The sequence below is a fragment of the Oxyura jamaicensis genome (genome assembly GCF_011077185.1).
Source record: "Oxyura jamaicensis isolate SHBP4307 breed ruddy duck chromosome 10 unlocalized genomic scaffold, BPBGC_Ojam_1.0 oxy10_random_OJ106503, whole genome shotgun sequence".
In the NCBI taxonomy this organism is placed as follows: domain Eukaryota; kingdom Metazoa; phylum Chordata; class Aves; order Anseriformes; family Anatidae; genus Oxyura; species Oxyura jamaicensis.
In genome coordinates, this window is record NW_023304229.1 from 1 (window position 1) to 11,813 (window position 11,813).

Here is an 11,813-nt window from a genome sequence, read left to right on the forward strand (position 1 = left end):
GGCGCGGCCCCAGCCCCGGCCGCTTTGGCGGGCCCGAAGCCCAGGGCGGCGGCGGCGGCGGGCGGCGGCTGCTCGGCGCCGCCGAACAGAGCCGAGAAGTTCTCCATCTTCCCAGCCTGCCCCGCGCGCCCCGCCCCGCCCCGCGCCCATTGGCTGCGCGCCGCCCAGCGCCCGGCTCGGTTGCCGAGGCAACGCCGAGCCCCGCTTCCCGATTGGTCATCCCACCCGTCCGTCTCCCTGTGGTTCTGTGGAAGAACGCGGCGGCTCGGCCTCCTATTGGCCAGCCTGCGGGGAACGCCCCGCCCCGCTTTGACAGGCAAGCGGGCCGCCCAATCGGAGCGGGGCGGGCGGTGAAGGAGGAGGAGGAGGAGGGCAGCAAGATGGCGGTGGTGGCGCCGCTGCTGGCGCTGCTGTACTCGGTGCCGGGGCTGTGCCGCTGGCTGGCGCGGCCGTACTACCCGCTGTCCGCGCTGCTCGCCACCGCCTTCCTGATCGTCCGCAAGCTGCCGCCGCTCTGCCGCGGGCTGCCCTCGCAGCGGGAGGACGGCAACCCCTGCGACTTCGACTGGGTGAGAGCGCCGGGCCGGTCAGCCCCCCCCCCGGGGCCTGTCATAGCCCCCCCAGGGGCCCTGTCAGCCCCCCCCGGGGCCTGTCACAGCCTTGCGGGGCCCTGTCAGCCCCTCAGGGCTTGTCACAAGCCCCCCTCAGGAGAGCTGAGGCCCGGCAGCTCCTGGCACTGCTCTCCCGGCGCCGCCTCCCGCTGCTGAAGGGCTTCCCGGGCATCAGTGAAGGTTGTGGGCCAGGCCTGGCTGCCCTCCGTCCCTGCAGTCATTGAGTCATTGCAAGGGTAGGGTCAGAAGGACCTTAGCGATCAGCCGGTCCCTCTGCAAGGGGCCTCACAGCCCCCCCAGCTCTATCCCCTGCCAAGGGAGCGACACCTCCCAGCAGCCCAGGCTGCCCCCAGCCCCATCCAGCCTGGCCTCGAACCCCTCCAGGGACGGGGCAGCACCCACAGCCCCTCTCGGTTATGGGGAAGAGGAGGAGGCACGGGGATTTGGGGCCAGCGGGGCATGGTGCAGCAGCTTGGCCTTGTGCCAGCAGCCCCCCCGCCTCGGGGAGGGCGATGCAGCAGTGGCTGCTCACGGGCTCTGCAGGCGGCGGCGGCATGCCCACTGCTCACGGCCTCTCTCTTGTGTGCAGCGGGAGGTGGAGATCCTCATGTTCCTCAGCGCCATCGTGATGATGAAGAACCGACGCTCCAGTGAGTCAGGGCCGGGGCCGCGGGGTGGGGGCTGCTGGTGGTGCGGCCCTGGGGGGCTGTGTGGGGCAGGAGCTGGAGGAGCAGAGGGAAAGGGGGGACGTGGGGTAGGGGCTGAGGGGTGCCTGGTGCTGTCTCCTAACTCTCAGCCCCTTTCCAGTCACGGTGGAGCAGCACATCGGGAACATCTTCATGTTCAGCAAAGTGGCCAACGCCATCCTTTTCTTCCGTCTTGACATCCGCATGGGGCTGCTCTACCTCACGCTCTGCATAGGTGAGACCTGCGAGGACACGGGGAGGGGGCCCCGAGGTGCCAGGAGCTGCTGCAGCGCCCCTTGCTGTGGCTTTGCCTGCCCCGAGCAGGCGTCGTGCCAGCTGCCTGGAAGGGGGCTGGAGCTCCCTGCCGCAGGCCGTTGATCTGCGGTGTCTGATGATGGGTTGGAGTCTGCAAGAGGCTTCCGTGGGCTTGGGGCGCTGGGGCAGGAGGAACTTCCCTCCACACTGAGCCTTTTGGGGTGCTTCAGGACTGGGAATGGGGTGCGGTGGGGGCAGAAGCCCGTCCCCAGGTGGGCAGCGGGCTGAGGCTCGCTGTCCTTGCAGTCTTCCTGATGACCTGCAAGCCGCCGCTGTACATGGGCCCCGAGTACATCAAGTACTTCAGCGACAAGACCATAGACGTGAGTATCTCCTCCCTGCGCCGGGCTGGCACGGGGGGACGGGGGGCTCTGCCTGCCGGCCCCCGCCGAGCCCCGTGGCCCCGCGGCAGGAGGAGCTGGAGCGGGACAAGCGGGTGACCTGGATCGTCGAGTTCTTCGCCAACTGGTCCAGCGAGTGCCAGTCCTTCGCCCCCATCTTTGCCGACCTCTCTCTCAAGTGAGTGGTGCCCGCAGAGGGCCTCGGCGAGCCGTGGGGCATGGGGTCACAGCGCCTGGGGTAACTTTCTGCCCCCCCAGGTACAACTGCTCGGGGCTGCACTTCGGGAAGGTTGACGTCGGCCGGTACACGGACGTCAGCACCAGGTCTGCGGGGACACGGCTGGCTCCCCCAGCCCGGAACCGTGTCGGGGAGCCCCTGGGGACCCCCAGACCTTCTGTGTGTCACTGCCCCTCTCTTGCTGTCCTCCTGCAGGTACAAGGTGAGCACCTCGCCCCTCACCAAGCAGCTGCCCACCCTCATCCTCTTCCAGGGTGGGACGGAAGTCATGCGCCGCCCGCAGATCGACAAGAAGGGCCGGGCCGTGTCCTGGACCTTCTCGGAGGTGGGTGAGGACGGAGGGGGCGCGCCAGCCCCCTCCGCCGTCCCCCCCGCTGCGTTACCTGCGCCTCCCAGGACCTGGTGGGGACGCGGCGGGCTGTCCCCGCTCCCTGACCCCGCTCCCCGCCCGCAGGAGAACGTGATCCGCGAGTTCAACCTCAACGAGCTCTACCAGAAGGCCAAGAAGCAGGGCCGGCCGCGGGACGAGGGCGCCGAGGAGGCTCCGGAGGGGCAGGCGCCCGCGGGGCTGGCCAACGGGGAGACCAAGAAGGACAAGTAGAAGCCACCCGCGCCCCTCTCACCCGCCGCCCACCCCCCCGGCCCCGCTGTCGGGGGCTCCCCGTGCCCGGTGCCGCGTGTCGGGCAATAAAGCTCCGGTGGCGGCCGCCTGGCTCCTGCGGGGGGCGGGGCCTGGAGGGGGGCGTGGTCGAGGGGTGGGCGGGGCCTTCTCGAGGGGGACGCGCCCCCGTTGGTTCAGACCGCGCCGCCTTTTCCCGCGCCGCAGGAGGGGGCGGGCGGAACCATTGCGCGCCCCGCGGGGGGGGCGGGCGGAGCGCGGTGCCTTGCCCTGCCCGCCGGCTGCGCGGCGCTGATCCCCTCCCCCCCTCGGTTCCATGCAGTGGTTGGGTCCATCGAGGCCCCGCCCCCCGGCGCCCCCTGCTCCCGCCGCGCTCCCCGCATGGCGCCCCGCGGCAGGAAGCGGCGCGCCTCGGCGGCGGCCGGGCAGGGCGGAGAGGGCCCCGAGCGGCTGCGGGCACGGGCTGAGGGCGAGCCCGGGGCCGGCGGGGCGAGGGTCGTCATCGAGCACTGGTGGGGCCGGGACCGGGACCGGGGTGGGATGGGACCGGGAACGGGACCGGGATGGGATGGGGCTGGATGGGACCGGGAGCGGGGCCGGGAGCAGGACCGGGAACGGGATGGAACCGGACAGGGATGGGATGGGGCTGGGAGTGGGACCAGGAGCGGGGCTGGGAGCGGGACCGGGATGGGGCCAAGAGCACGTCCCTGAGCGGTACCGAGATGGAGCTAGGGCTGGAAAACGGGGCTGGAATGAGGATGGGGTGGGGCCGGGATGGCACTGGGAGCAGGGTCAGGCTGGGGCCAGGACAGAGCTGGGAGTGGGACTGGGATGGTACCAAGAGCGAGACTGGGGTTGGGCTGGGGCCCAAACTGGGATGGGGCCAGGAGCAATGACCGACCCCGTCCTTCGCCCCCTCCCCAGCAAGAGCTGACGGGTGTTCGGGCGCAATGCCGCGGCGGTGAGCGAGGCCCTGCGTGAGGCCGTGGCCAACCTGGCCGTGGACATCAACCCCGAGAAGCCCCGCAGGAACAGCTTCGAGGTGTCCCTGGTGAAGGAGGATGGCAGCAGTGAGTGCCCGTGGCCGGCGGGGGGTCGGTGTGGGGGCTCCCCCCTGCAGCCCTGACCCTTCCCCATGTCCTCTCCCCACAGCCGTGGAGCTGTGGAGTGGCATCGGGAAGGGGCCGCCCCGCAAGTTGAAGTTCCCCGACCCTGCTGACATGGTGGAGGCCCTGAAGAGCAGCCTGGCCTAGAGGAGGCACCAAGGTGAGGAGAGAGCCCAGCAACGGGACCAGGACCACCGCACACCGACCACCCTCTCCCCCCGGCCCAGCTGGGCTCAGCACCCGCGGAGCGAGCACCCATGAAGGGGCGTGACGAAGTGAGGGGGCGCCTGTCCCCCCAGTCCCGTCTCCGATGCCGCAGCTCCCCCGTGGGCAGCCGATGCTGAGCCCCCAGCTCCCCCCTCCCCCCTGCAGCTCCCCTGACCCCTCGTTCAGTTCCCCAATAAAGTGCTGCAGCTCCACAACATGAGGCTGTCGGCTCCAGGACTTTATTTTCTCAACAACACATGGCCTCTATGGCCCGGCAGGGGTGGCCTGTCACCTGGGTGCGGAGCAGGGGGCTCCTGGGACCCTAGCCCAGGACATCTACCTCCCCATCGGACTCGGATGAGGGGCTGGGCCAGGTACAGACAGCACCGGGGGGCAGGCACGGCTCTGCCACCCCCACATCCACCTCCTCCTCCTCCCCGAGGCCGTTCCCCTGCGGCTCCTCCAGCCCCCAGCCCTGCTGGGGCCCAGGGGTCTCCGGGGATTGCTTCCTGCAGGCTGCCGGGGGGGGCCATGGCTCCGCCACCCCTCCAGCACCCACGGCCGTCCCCTTGCCGGCCTGCCCCAGAGAGGGTTGCCCCTCTCGCACCACCTCCCAGTGCTCCCCACCCTCCACCTTCCTCAGTTTCAACCGTCCCACGGGAGGTTTGGGGCGCGGGGCACCTTTGTGGGGGCTGCCAGCACCCCCAGGCTCAGCCCCGCTGCCTGCTGTGGGGCAGAGCCTCGGGGATCCGGGCTGGGGGGCACGCAGGCAGCTGCGGTCGAGCCTCCAGCGGGGCCTGGGGTGCACCAGGCAGCCCCCCTGCAGCTGCAGCGACTCGAGCTCGGCCACGCGGAGCTGCCGGGCGGCCGCCAGCACCTCCTGCGCCTCCTCCGAGGATGCCTCCAGCTCGGCGGTGTAGAGGAAGCGCACCAGCTTGCGCAGCGCCCCGATCTTCAGCCCCTGCAGCTCCAGCACCACCCTGCGCCCCTGGGGGGGCAGCTCCCGGGCCAGCTGCTCCATGAAGAAGGGGCTGCACACCGACAGGACGCAGCAGTGGGCTGCCACCGCCTCCCCTGCAGAACAACAAGCGGCCGTCAGGCGCCACGGGGGTGCTGCCCTCTCCGATCCCCCCCGAAGCTCCACGGGGGTTCAGCGGGACCCCTCGCTCCTGCCAGCCCCGCAAGGGGGGTGCAGCCGCACCCAACCCCTTCCTCACCCCCCCGGGCACCCCCAGCCCTCGGTGCTCGGCCGCCCGCTCACCTTCTGCCCGCAGCACCACGTCGCAGAAGACGTCCTCGCGCTGCTGCTGCTGGTGCAGCCGCAGGAAGGCCGCGTGGAGCAGGCGGGTGCTGCGGTACAGCAGCCGCGGGGCGGCCGATGACGCCGAGCCCGGGGACATCCCTGCGGAGACAAACACGGCGCTGGGGACCCGAGGCTCAGCACCCCGCCTGCTGCAGCCCCCCTGGGCGCGGGTGCATCCTGCAGCACGCACGCACGCAACGCCAGCGCCTCCCTCGCAGCCCCAAACACGTCCCCGGCCGCCAGGGGGCACCGGCCGCGCCGATTCCGAGGCAAAACCGGGCGGTTTTGGGGCCCGCAGCCAACCCCACGGCCACAAAGCGCCGGGCGCGAGCGCGGGCCTGTGGCACGGAGGGGCCGATACCGCCGCGTACCTGCCCGCGCGGGTGACGGGAGCCGCGGGGGGGGGGGGGGCACGCGGACACAGACGGACCCACAGGCAGGACCCGGACCCACGGACGGGGCGCGCCCGCGCCCGGCGGCTGCTGCAGTTCCCGCGCGCGCGCCTCGACCCCGCGCCACGTGCGGCCCGCGCCACGCCCGGCCCTACCCTGCCCAGCAACGGCCCCGCCATTGGCCCGGCCCGCCAGCCAATGGCGGCGCGGCGGGGGGTTTGGCGGGAAGGGGCTCAGGGGAGGTAATGGCGGGCGGGGGGGTGGGCGACGAGGCGCGGGCTGCGCCCGTTGTGCTGCCCCTCGCCATGTCTGTGCCCCGCAATGGCCACCGTGGCCTTGCACCAAGAGGCTCACGTTCAAATTCAGCCCCTCTCAGTTTCCCAGGCTCTCCAAGCCGTGTCAAGGAGGCAAACGCGTTGGGGTTTTTGCAAAACCCCATCTCAGCTAGGGTTTTGCCGGACCCAGCCCTCAGGCTTAGGAGCGCCCGAGGTGGCAGGGCTGAGGGCTGAGCTCCCGGCCACCGCCTCGCAGGGCCACGACACGTGAAGGCACCAGGGGTCAGCTGCCTGCCCCAGCCCGGTCACACTAGGACAGCCGAGCTAGAATTTGGGAAAAAGTGTGGTGGCACTCGAGTTCGGCGGTGTCAAAGCCCTGCTCCGGGCCTTGTTTGGGACTCCCAGGGCCCGCTGTGGCCTCGCATGTGAGAAACGGCGCTTTCAGGGCTTACCGATGCCCCTCGGGAAGACGGCCGTGCACACAAACACCAGGCAGAAAGGGGAGGATTGATAGCGGGTATTTTGGAAACTGGCCTTCGTGCAAGCGATGCTGCCTACTTAGGAGAGTTTGAACTGCGTTTTGTCGCTTCATAAAGCATCCATTGTGAAAACATCTGCGTCAGTCACTCCACACGCATGAACAACAGTTACAATAATCCCAGCCCCACTGCCTGGAGATATTAGCTGTTCTTACAAACAGCCGAAGTGGGTGGAAATTTCAAGAGCCGCGGAAGAATGGGAGCCTAAGCGACGCTATCGATTTCGGATCTACAAAGTTTTCTGCAGCTAGTTAAGCGCGGTGCCACCCCCTGATATTTTCTGCGGCTTCACAGATGGATTTCCATGCGTTTCAACATGTGAGGGTGTTTTTCTCGGTTTTCGCTGTGTGCAGAGCTGGCACAAACCAGGGAGGAAAGTGACTGATTATAGGTCTGGGCCAGAGGCTGCTGAGGTTAGTGGCAGTCTTTCCACTGACCTCGAGTGGCTTTGAGTCCAGCTCTAAATACCAGGGGAAACAGCAAAAGGCGTAATTTCGTATCAAAGTGCTATCATATGCTCATAAAAATAGACACACACACAAAAAAAGAGAGAACTTTATTCCCCACCCTTTGCAGTCTTTTGGAATGACGGTAGTCGAAGCTGTACGTCGGAAAGCTTGAATTTAGGGGTCTGGGGTTGTCTGGGGTTCAGAAGATAACCAGAGGCCCAGCCTTCCCCCGTGATGTTTTATGCCATGCTGGTGCTGCAGAGTAGCGAGAGGGTGAGTTTGTTCAGCAGAGCTGAGGGGAAGACCCCAAGCCTGAGTCGTAAAGCAGGAGCCCTGACGGGGAGCCCGCAGGGGGGACGTTAACACTGCAAATTGCTTTTCAGCTGGGTGAGCTGACCAGGGAGGAGAAGTCAAGGGAAAGCAACGGAGCCAGGGCAAAGCTAAATTAAAAAATTCCAAGGCGCTGATATCAGAGGACTTCCCCTTGTGACCGGGCGGCTGGCGAGCAGGTGAGGCAAAACTCCCAAGAGCTGGAGCAGCCTGAGCCTTTGGTGGCGCAGCATTCGCTCGTCCACCCTCGGGAGGATTCCACGCGAGGCCGGGCTCTTCCCTTCCCTTCCTTGTGTCGCCCAGCTTCCCACCCTCTTCCCACTCCCGAGGACATCCCAGAGGCAGGGGTGATCAAAGGGTGGGTGACCCGGGCCAGTCCCTGTCCCAGGATGCAGTCTTGACTAGCAGCTGCTGCTGCCGGCAGGAGGGGCAGAGCTGGGAGCTACGTCCCATGCTTGAAAGCGGGGTGAGAACATGTCCCGAGCTCCTGGCAGACAACACGGGGGCTTGGGAGGCTCTGCGGGACATGAGCTGACCGAGGTGACACAGGAGGGACAACGCCCCTGGGCTCCAGGGCTGTTAGCTACAGGCTGTGCCAAGCAGCTCCTCCGCATCCTCCTGCTGGTGCTGGCCCGGGAAGGGGAAAGCAAAGCGTTAAAGGGCAGAGTCCACTCTTGTTTTGCGAACTGCCCCGGCCTACAGAAGGAGATTTTCCCGTGGAACATGGCACAGACAGCCCTCTGCCTCTGGGTCCGCTGGCGGTGGTGGTCCTCCTGGCCGAGGGGCTGCCCCCAAGCCCCGCTCACTGTCCCCAGCCCCGTGCATCAGAGGGCACGCTGTCCTGGCAGAGCCGCCTTCAGGCGGTGACACAAAGCCCCGGGCCTGGCACAGGCAACAGGCCCTTCGCTTTGAGGCGTTTTTAGTACTTCACAGAGGCAAAAAACACTAATCCCGGTCACGCTCCTCAGCCGCAGCCCCTGGTGCTGCCTCTCCCTCCGCTCCATGGCCTTGTCTGCCCTTAAAAAGTTTCTGACATATGACCTGGCAATACCAGCAAGCACTGCTCTTGTAGATAGCCTGCACACAAAAGAGGCTTGTTATTAGTGTAACTTGTACTGGTGCTCAAAGCCAAGTAATTGTACGCTGGAAAAATCACCGACACCCTTTTGTCCCAGCGACCCCTCTCTTGTCGGTGCCCACATTTGCTGCCAGACTGCGACAGCCACAAATACGGGGGTGAAATGTGTGGCTGTGCCTCTCGCCCCCGTGCCAGCAATGGGCATTCTTCCCACCTGCCTTTTAGGTGGCCAGAAACCAGCTCCCGGGGCTGTACCCGGTACAGGAGCGACCCCGCTCCCGGCAGTGGGCCGGCACCCCAGATATACCCAAAGGCAGAGGGGGATGAGGTCCAGGTCTGTACCTGCACCCTCCTCCATGGCTAATCTGTGCTGTCTATGGAGAGACCCGCAGGAACGGGCCCAGGACAATGCGGCGCTGTGCCCCGGCCAGGCCCTTGCTTTGCTGGGTGGGCGCTGTAGGGGCTCTGCCCTTGGGAGCCTGTCCTTGGTGGGGGACTCTGGATGAGTGTCCAGCGGGGTTTATCTCCCTGTGGGACTGACAGGGTAGGGGAAGGTCGGGTCTGTCTGTCTGGACATCGCCTAAAGACGTGCTGGTTAGCCAGGCTTGCTCTGTGTTGACAGGAGGGGACAAGGCACGGCCCTTCCCTCGTCTCCCAAGCCCTCGAATCTGCAGATTCCGAGGTGATTTCTTTACGAGAAAGGAAAATTCCTGTCTCGGGTCTTCCCCTCACGGGAAGGCATCTCGGGGTCTGCTGCTCGTGCCACAGAGGGGCAGCCGGAGGGATGAGGGCTGGCGGAAAAGCGCTGCGGGTGGAGGGAGGAAGAGGAACAGGCAGCAAATGCTGACAGACCACCGCAGACCCGCGGCTGCCAGCGGCCGCTCGAGGGAACGTCAGGGCAGCAGGCTTCGGGTGGAATCTCACTTCCTTGCCCGGCGTCTTCGAATTAGGGACGACAAGCTCAGGTAGCCCCAGCTTCCCCCCTCCTGCTCCGCGCAGACGCCCGACAAACGGGCCGATTCCCCTCCCCTGGTGCCACGCTTCCCCTCTCGCTGGGGGAAGACAACAACCCGTCGGGATTCCCATAGGAAGGGGCGGCGGAAGCGCCTCGTTAGGCTGCCTTAGAACAATGCCGGGCCTGCGGACGGCAGCTCCTCTTCCTCTCCTCTTCCTCCTGCCCTCCGCTGCTGGGGAGCCTTCGTCTGTCCTGTAAACAACTTGTCTTGCTCTGTTCCGGTGCCGTTCCGGGCGTCTCGTCTGGATAAGGCATCGGCAGCGCTGCAGGATGAAAGGGGACGTGCAAGATGTTATTACCCCTAATTACTGGAAAAGGGAAGATTTTCCCATGCCGGTAACACATCTCTTCTTCCCCCTCTGCCCCAGTGCTTGTAGTTAAACCATTTCAGCATTACCTGCTGCGGGGTGAGCCCCAGCCGGAGGAGCGGGGCTCTGTGAGCCTGCATTCCCGGGTGTCCTGCCTGCTGCCCCGGCCCCGCTGAATCAGGACCCGGAGGTGACAGGGTGCTATTAGGTCCCAGCCGGCTCGGTCCTGCCGCCCTCGGGACAAGAGGCTTCAAAGAGATCGGGCTGGGGCTCCCATTCAGCCCCAGCACAGGCGCGTTGGCAGCAGCGGGGTTCAGCTTTGAAGAAATCCTCCGAAGACTTGAAAGGCCGCAGAATTCCTGGGCTGACTGAAATAGCAGCGCTGATGCGGGGATGCATCGCGGCACAGCACGCCGGGAGGCTGCCCCAGGCCCGGTGGCTGTACCTAGGGGCCGTGCTGGTCCCCCTCCGGTGGGAGGAGAGGAAAGGAGGGCGTCGCAGTGGTGGTGGCCTAGAGCAGCCCTCACCCAAGCCGCAGGGCCGCGAGGGGCCCGGGCTGGTTGCCCACGAGGGTGACGTGGGTGCGGGGAGGAACTGTGGGGTCCCCACGCTGGGGACTGAGAACTGTCCCCGCTGGCTGCAGCAGGCGGAGGGCAGCTGTCCTTGTGCCCGCTGCTCCCGCCAGCACGGCCACCTACCCCAGTCCAGCATCAGGGAGGGTCCGGGGGCAGCTGCCACAACAATCCGACTGTTGTTTGTCCCTCGCCTTCATTTAATCCTATTTATTTTTGCATCACCCTTAGCAAACCCCACCCCTGGCTGGGGGATTTGCCTTCCTCAAACATTTGCAGGCAGCTATCACGTCCTCCCCACCTCCTCCTTGCCTAACCGGGCAACGCATATTTACCCCCGGAATCACCTGTCCCCACCCAAAACATTCGTCAACCCTTTTCCTCTCCTCATTATCTTCCTGCGAGTGTGGCAATCGGCAGCGGGCAGGATCCTCTCCGGCGCCTGGATCTCGCCAGCCCTGACCTGGAGGCGAGGCAGCGAGCCCTCGCCCCGACAGGATTTATTTCCCGGGGGGAGCACCGGGCTGCGAAGGGGCAGGACCCGCGTCCCTCTGCGGGAAGGGGGAATTCTCCAGCACGGAGCCTCCCGCACGAGCTGTCCCTGGGACATACCAGCCGCCGTTCCCCGCCCCGGCTCGCTGCCTCTCCCCAGGCCCCTCGCGGGGTCCGTGGCCCAGCAGGGATTGCAACACGGCCCCGCGCAGTGCCTCGGGAGGCGGGCAGGGCAGGGCTGCCGCAGCCGGGCTGTGTTTGTGTGCGCTCCTCTCCCAGCGCGTCAGGAAAGGCACCATCGCCCCAGCTCCCCGCCGAGACGCCCCCAGCACCGGTCTGGCCACACGGGGACTCCCCGAAGCTGCCTGGCCAGGTCCTTGGGTGTTGGTCCCCCACGTCTAAACCTCCCGCCGCCGTCCTGGGGCTCGCTGGGGATCGGCTCGTGAGGAGCCGCATCTGGGTGGCGCGGTGGAACGCCGGGCTCAGGCTGGACGGGGCGGTAGGTGGGGGAGCACGGCCCCCGGCACCCAGCAGGGAACCCCTGAGAGCTGCACCCCTCGAACACCTCCAGCCCTGAAGATCTTCACCCCTTGAAGACAGTCAGCCCTTGACAACCTCCACACCTTGAAGACCTCCAACCCTTGGAGACCTCCAGTCCTTGGAGACCTCCAACCCTTGGGGACCTCCAACCCTTGGAGACCTCCAGTCCTTGGAGACCTCCAACCCTTGGGGACCTCCAACCCTTGGGGACCTCCAACCCTTGGGGACCTCCAGTCCTTGGAGACCTCCAACCCTTGGGGACCTCCAACCCTTGGGGACCCCACTCCTTGAACACCTCACCCCTTGAACACCTCCAGCCCTGGAAGACCTCACCCTTTGAAGACCTCATGCCTGAAAGACTGTCACCCCCCGAAGACCTCACCCCTTGACGAGCTCC

General features: G+C 66.6%; 3 protein-coding genes across 3 annotated transcripts; 2 read left to right on the top strand and 1 right to left on the bottom strand.

The window, feature by feature from the left end:
• The first annotated feature begins 305 nt into the window (after window positions 1-305).
• TMX2 (thioredoxin related transmembrane protein 2) lies at window positions 306-2,897 on the top strand. The gene is given in 8 exon segments (XM_035312240.1): window positions 306-569; window positions 1,201-1,261; window positions 1,419-1,532; window positions 1,859-1,935; window positions 2,025-2,131; window positions 2,212-2,355; window positions 2,357-2,516; window positions 2,646-2,897. Coding segments are annotated over 8 exon segments (999 nt in total). The 5' UTR covers window positions 306-380; the 3' UTR covers window positions 2,793-2,897.
• Window positions 2,898-3,164: 267 nt separating this feature from the next.
• On the top strand, window positions 3,165-4,343 carry LOC118157768 (selenoprotein H-like). Its single transcript, XM_035312241.1, has 3 exons — window positions 3,165-3,322; window positions 3,735-3,880; window positions 3,963-4,343. The coding sequence occupies exons 1-3, from the start codon at window positions 3,192-3,194 to the stop codon at window positions 4,061-4,063; spliced, it is 378 nt and encodes a 125-aa protein (XP_035168132.1). The 5' UTR covers window positions 3,165-3,191; the 3' UTR covers window positions 4,064-4,343.
• A 102-nt stretch (window positions 4,344-4,445) lies between these two features.
• BTBD18 (BTB domain containing 18) lies at window positions 4,446-5,850 on the bottom strand. The gene is made up of 3 exons (XM_035312243.1): window positions 5,798-5,850; window positions 5,385-5,525; window positions 4,446-5,197 (listed from the first exon to the last, which is right to left on the bottom strand). Exons 2-3 carry the CDS (start codon window positions 5,521-5,523, stop codon window positions 4,446-4,448), a joined length of 891 nt encoding a protein of 296 aa, XP_035168134.1. The 5' UTR covers window positions 5,524-5,525; window positions 5,798-5,850.
• Window positions 5,851-11,813: the final 5,963 nt, after the last annotated feature.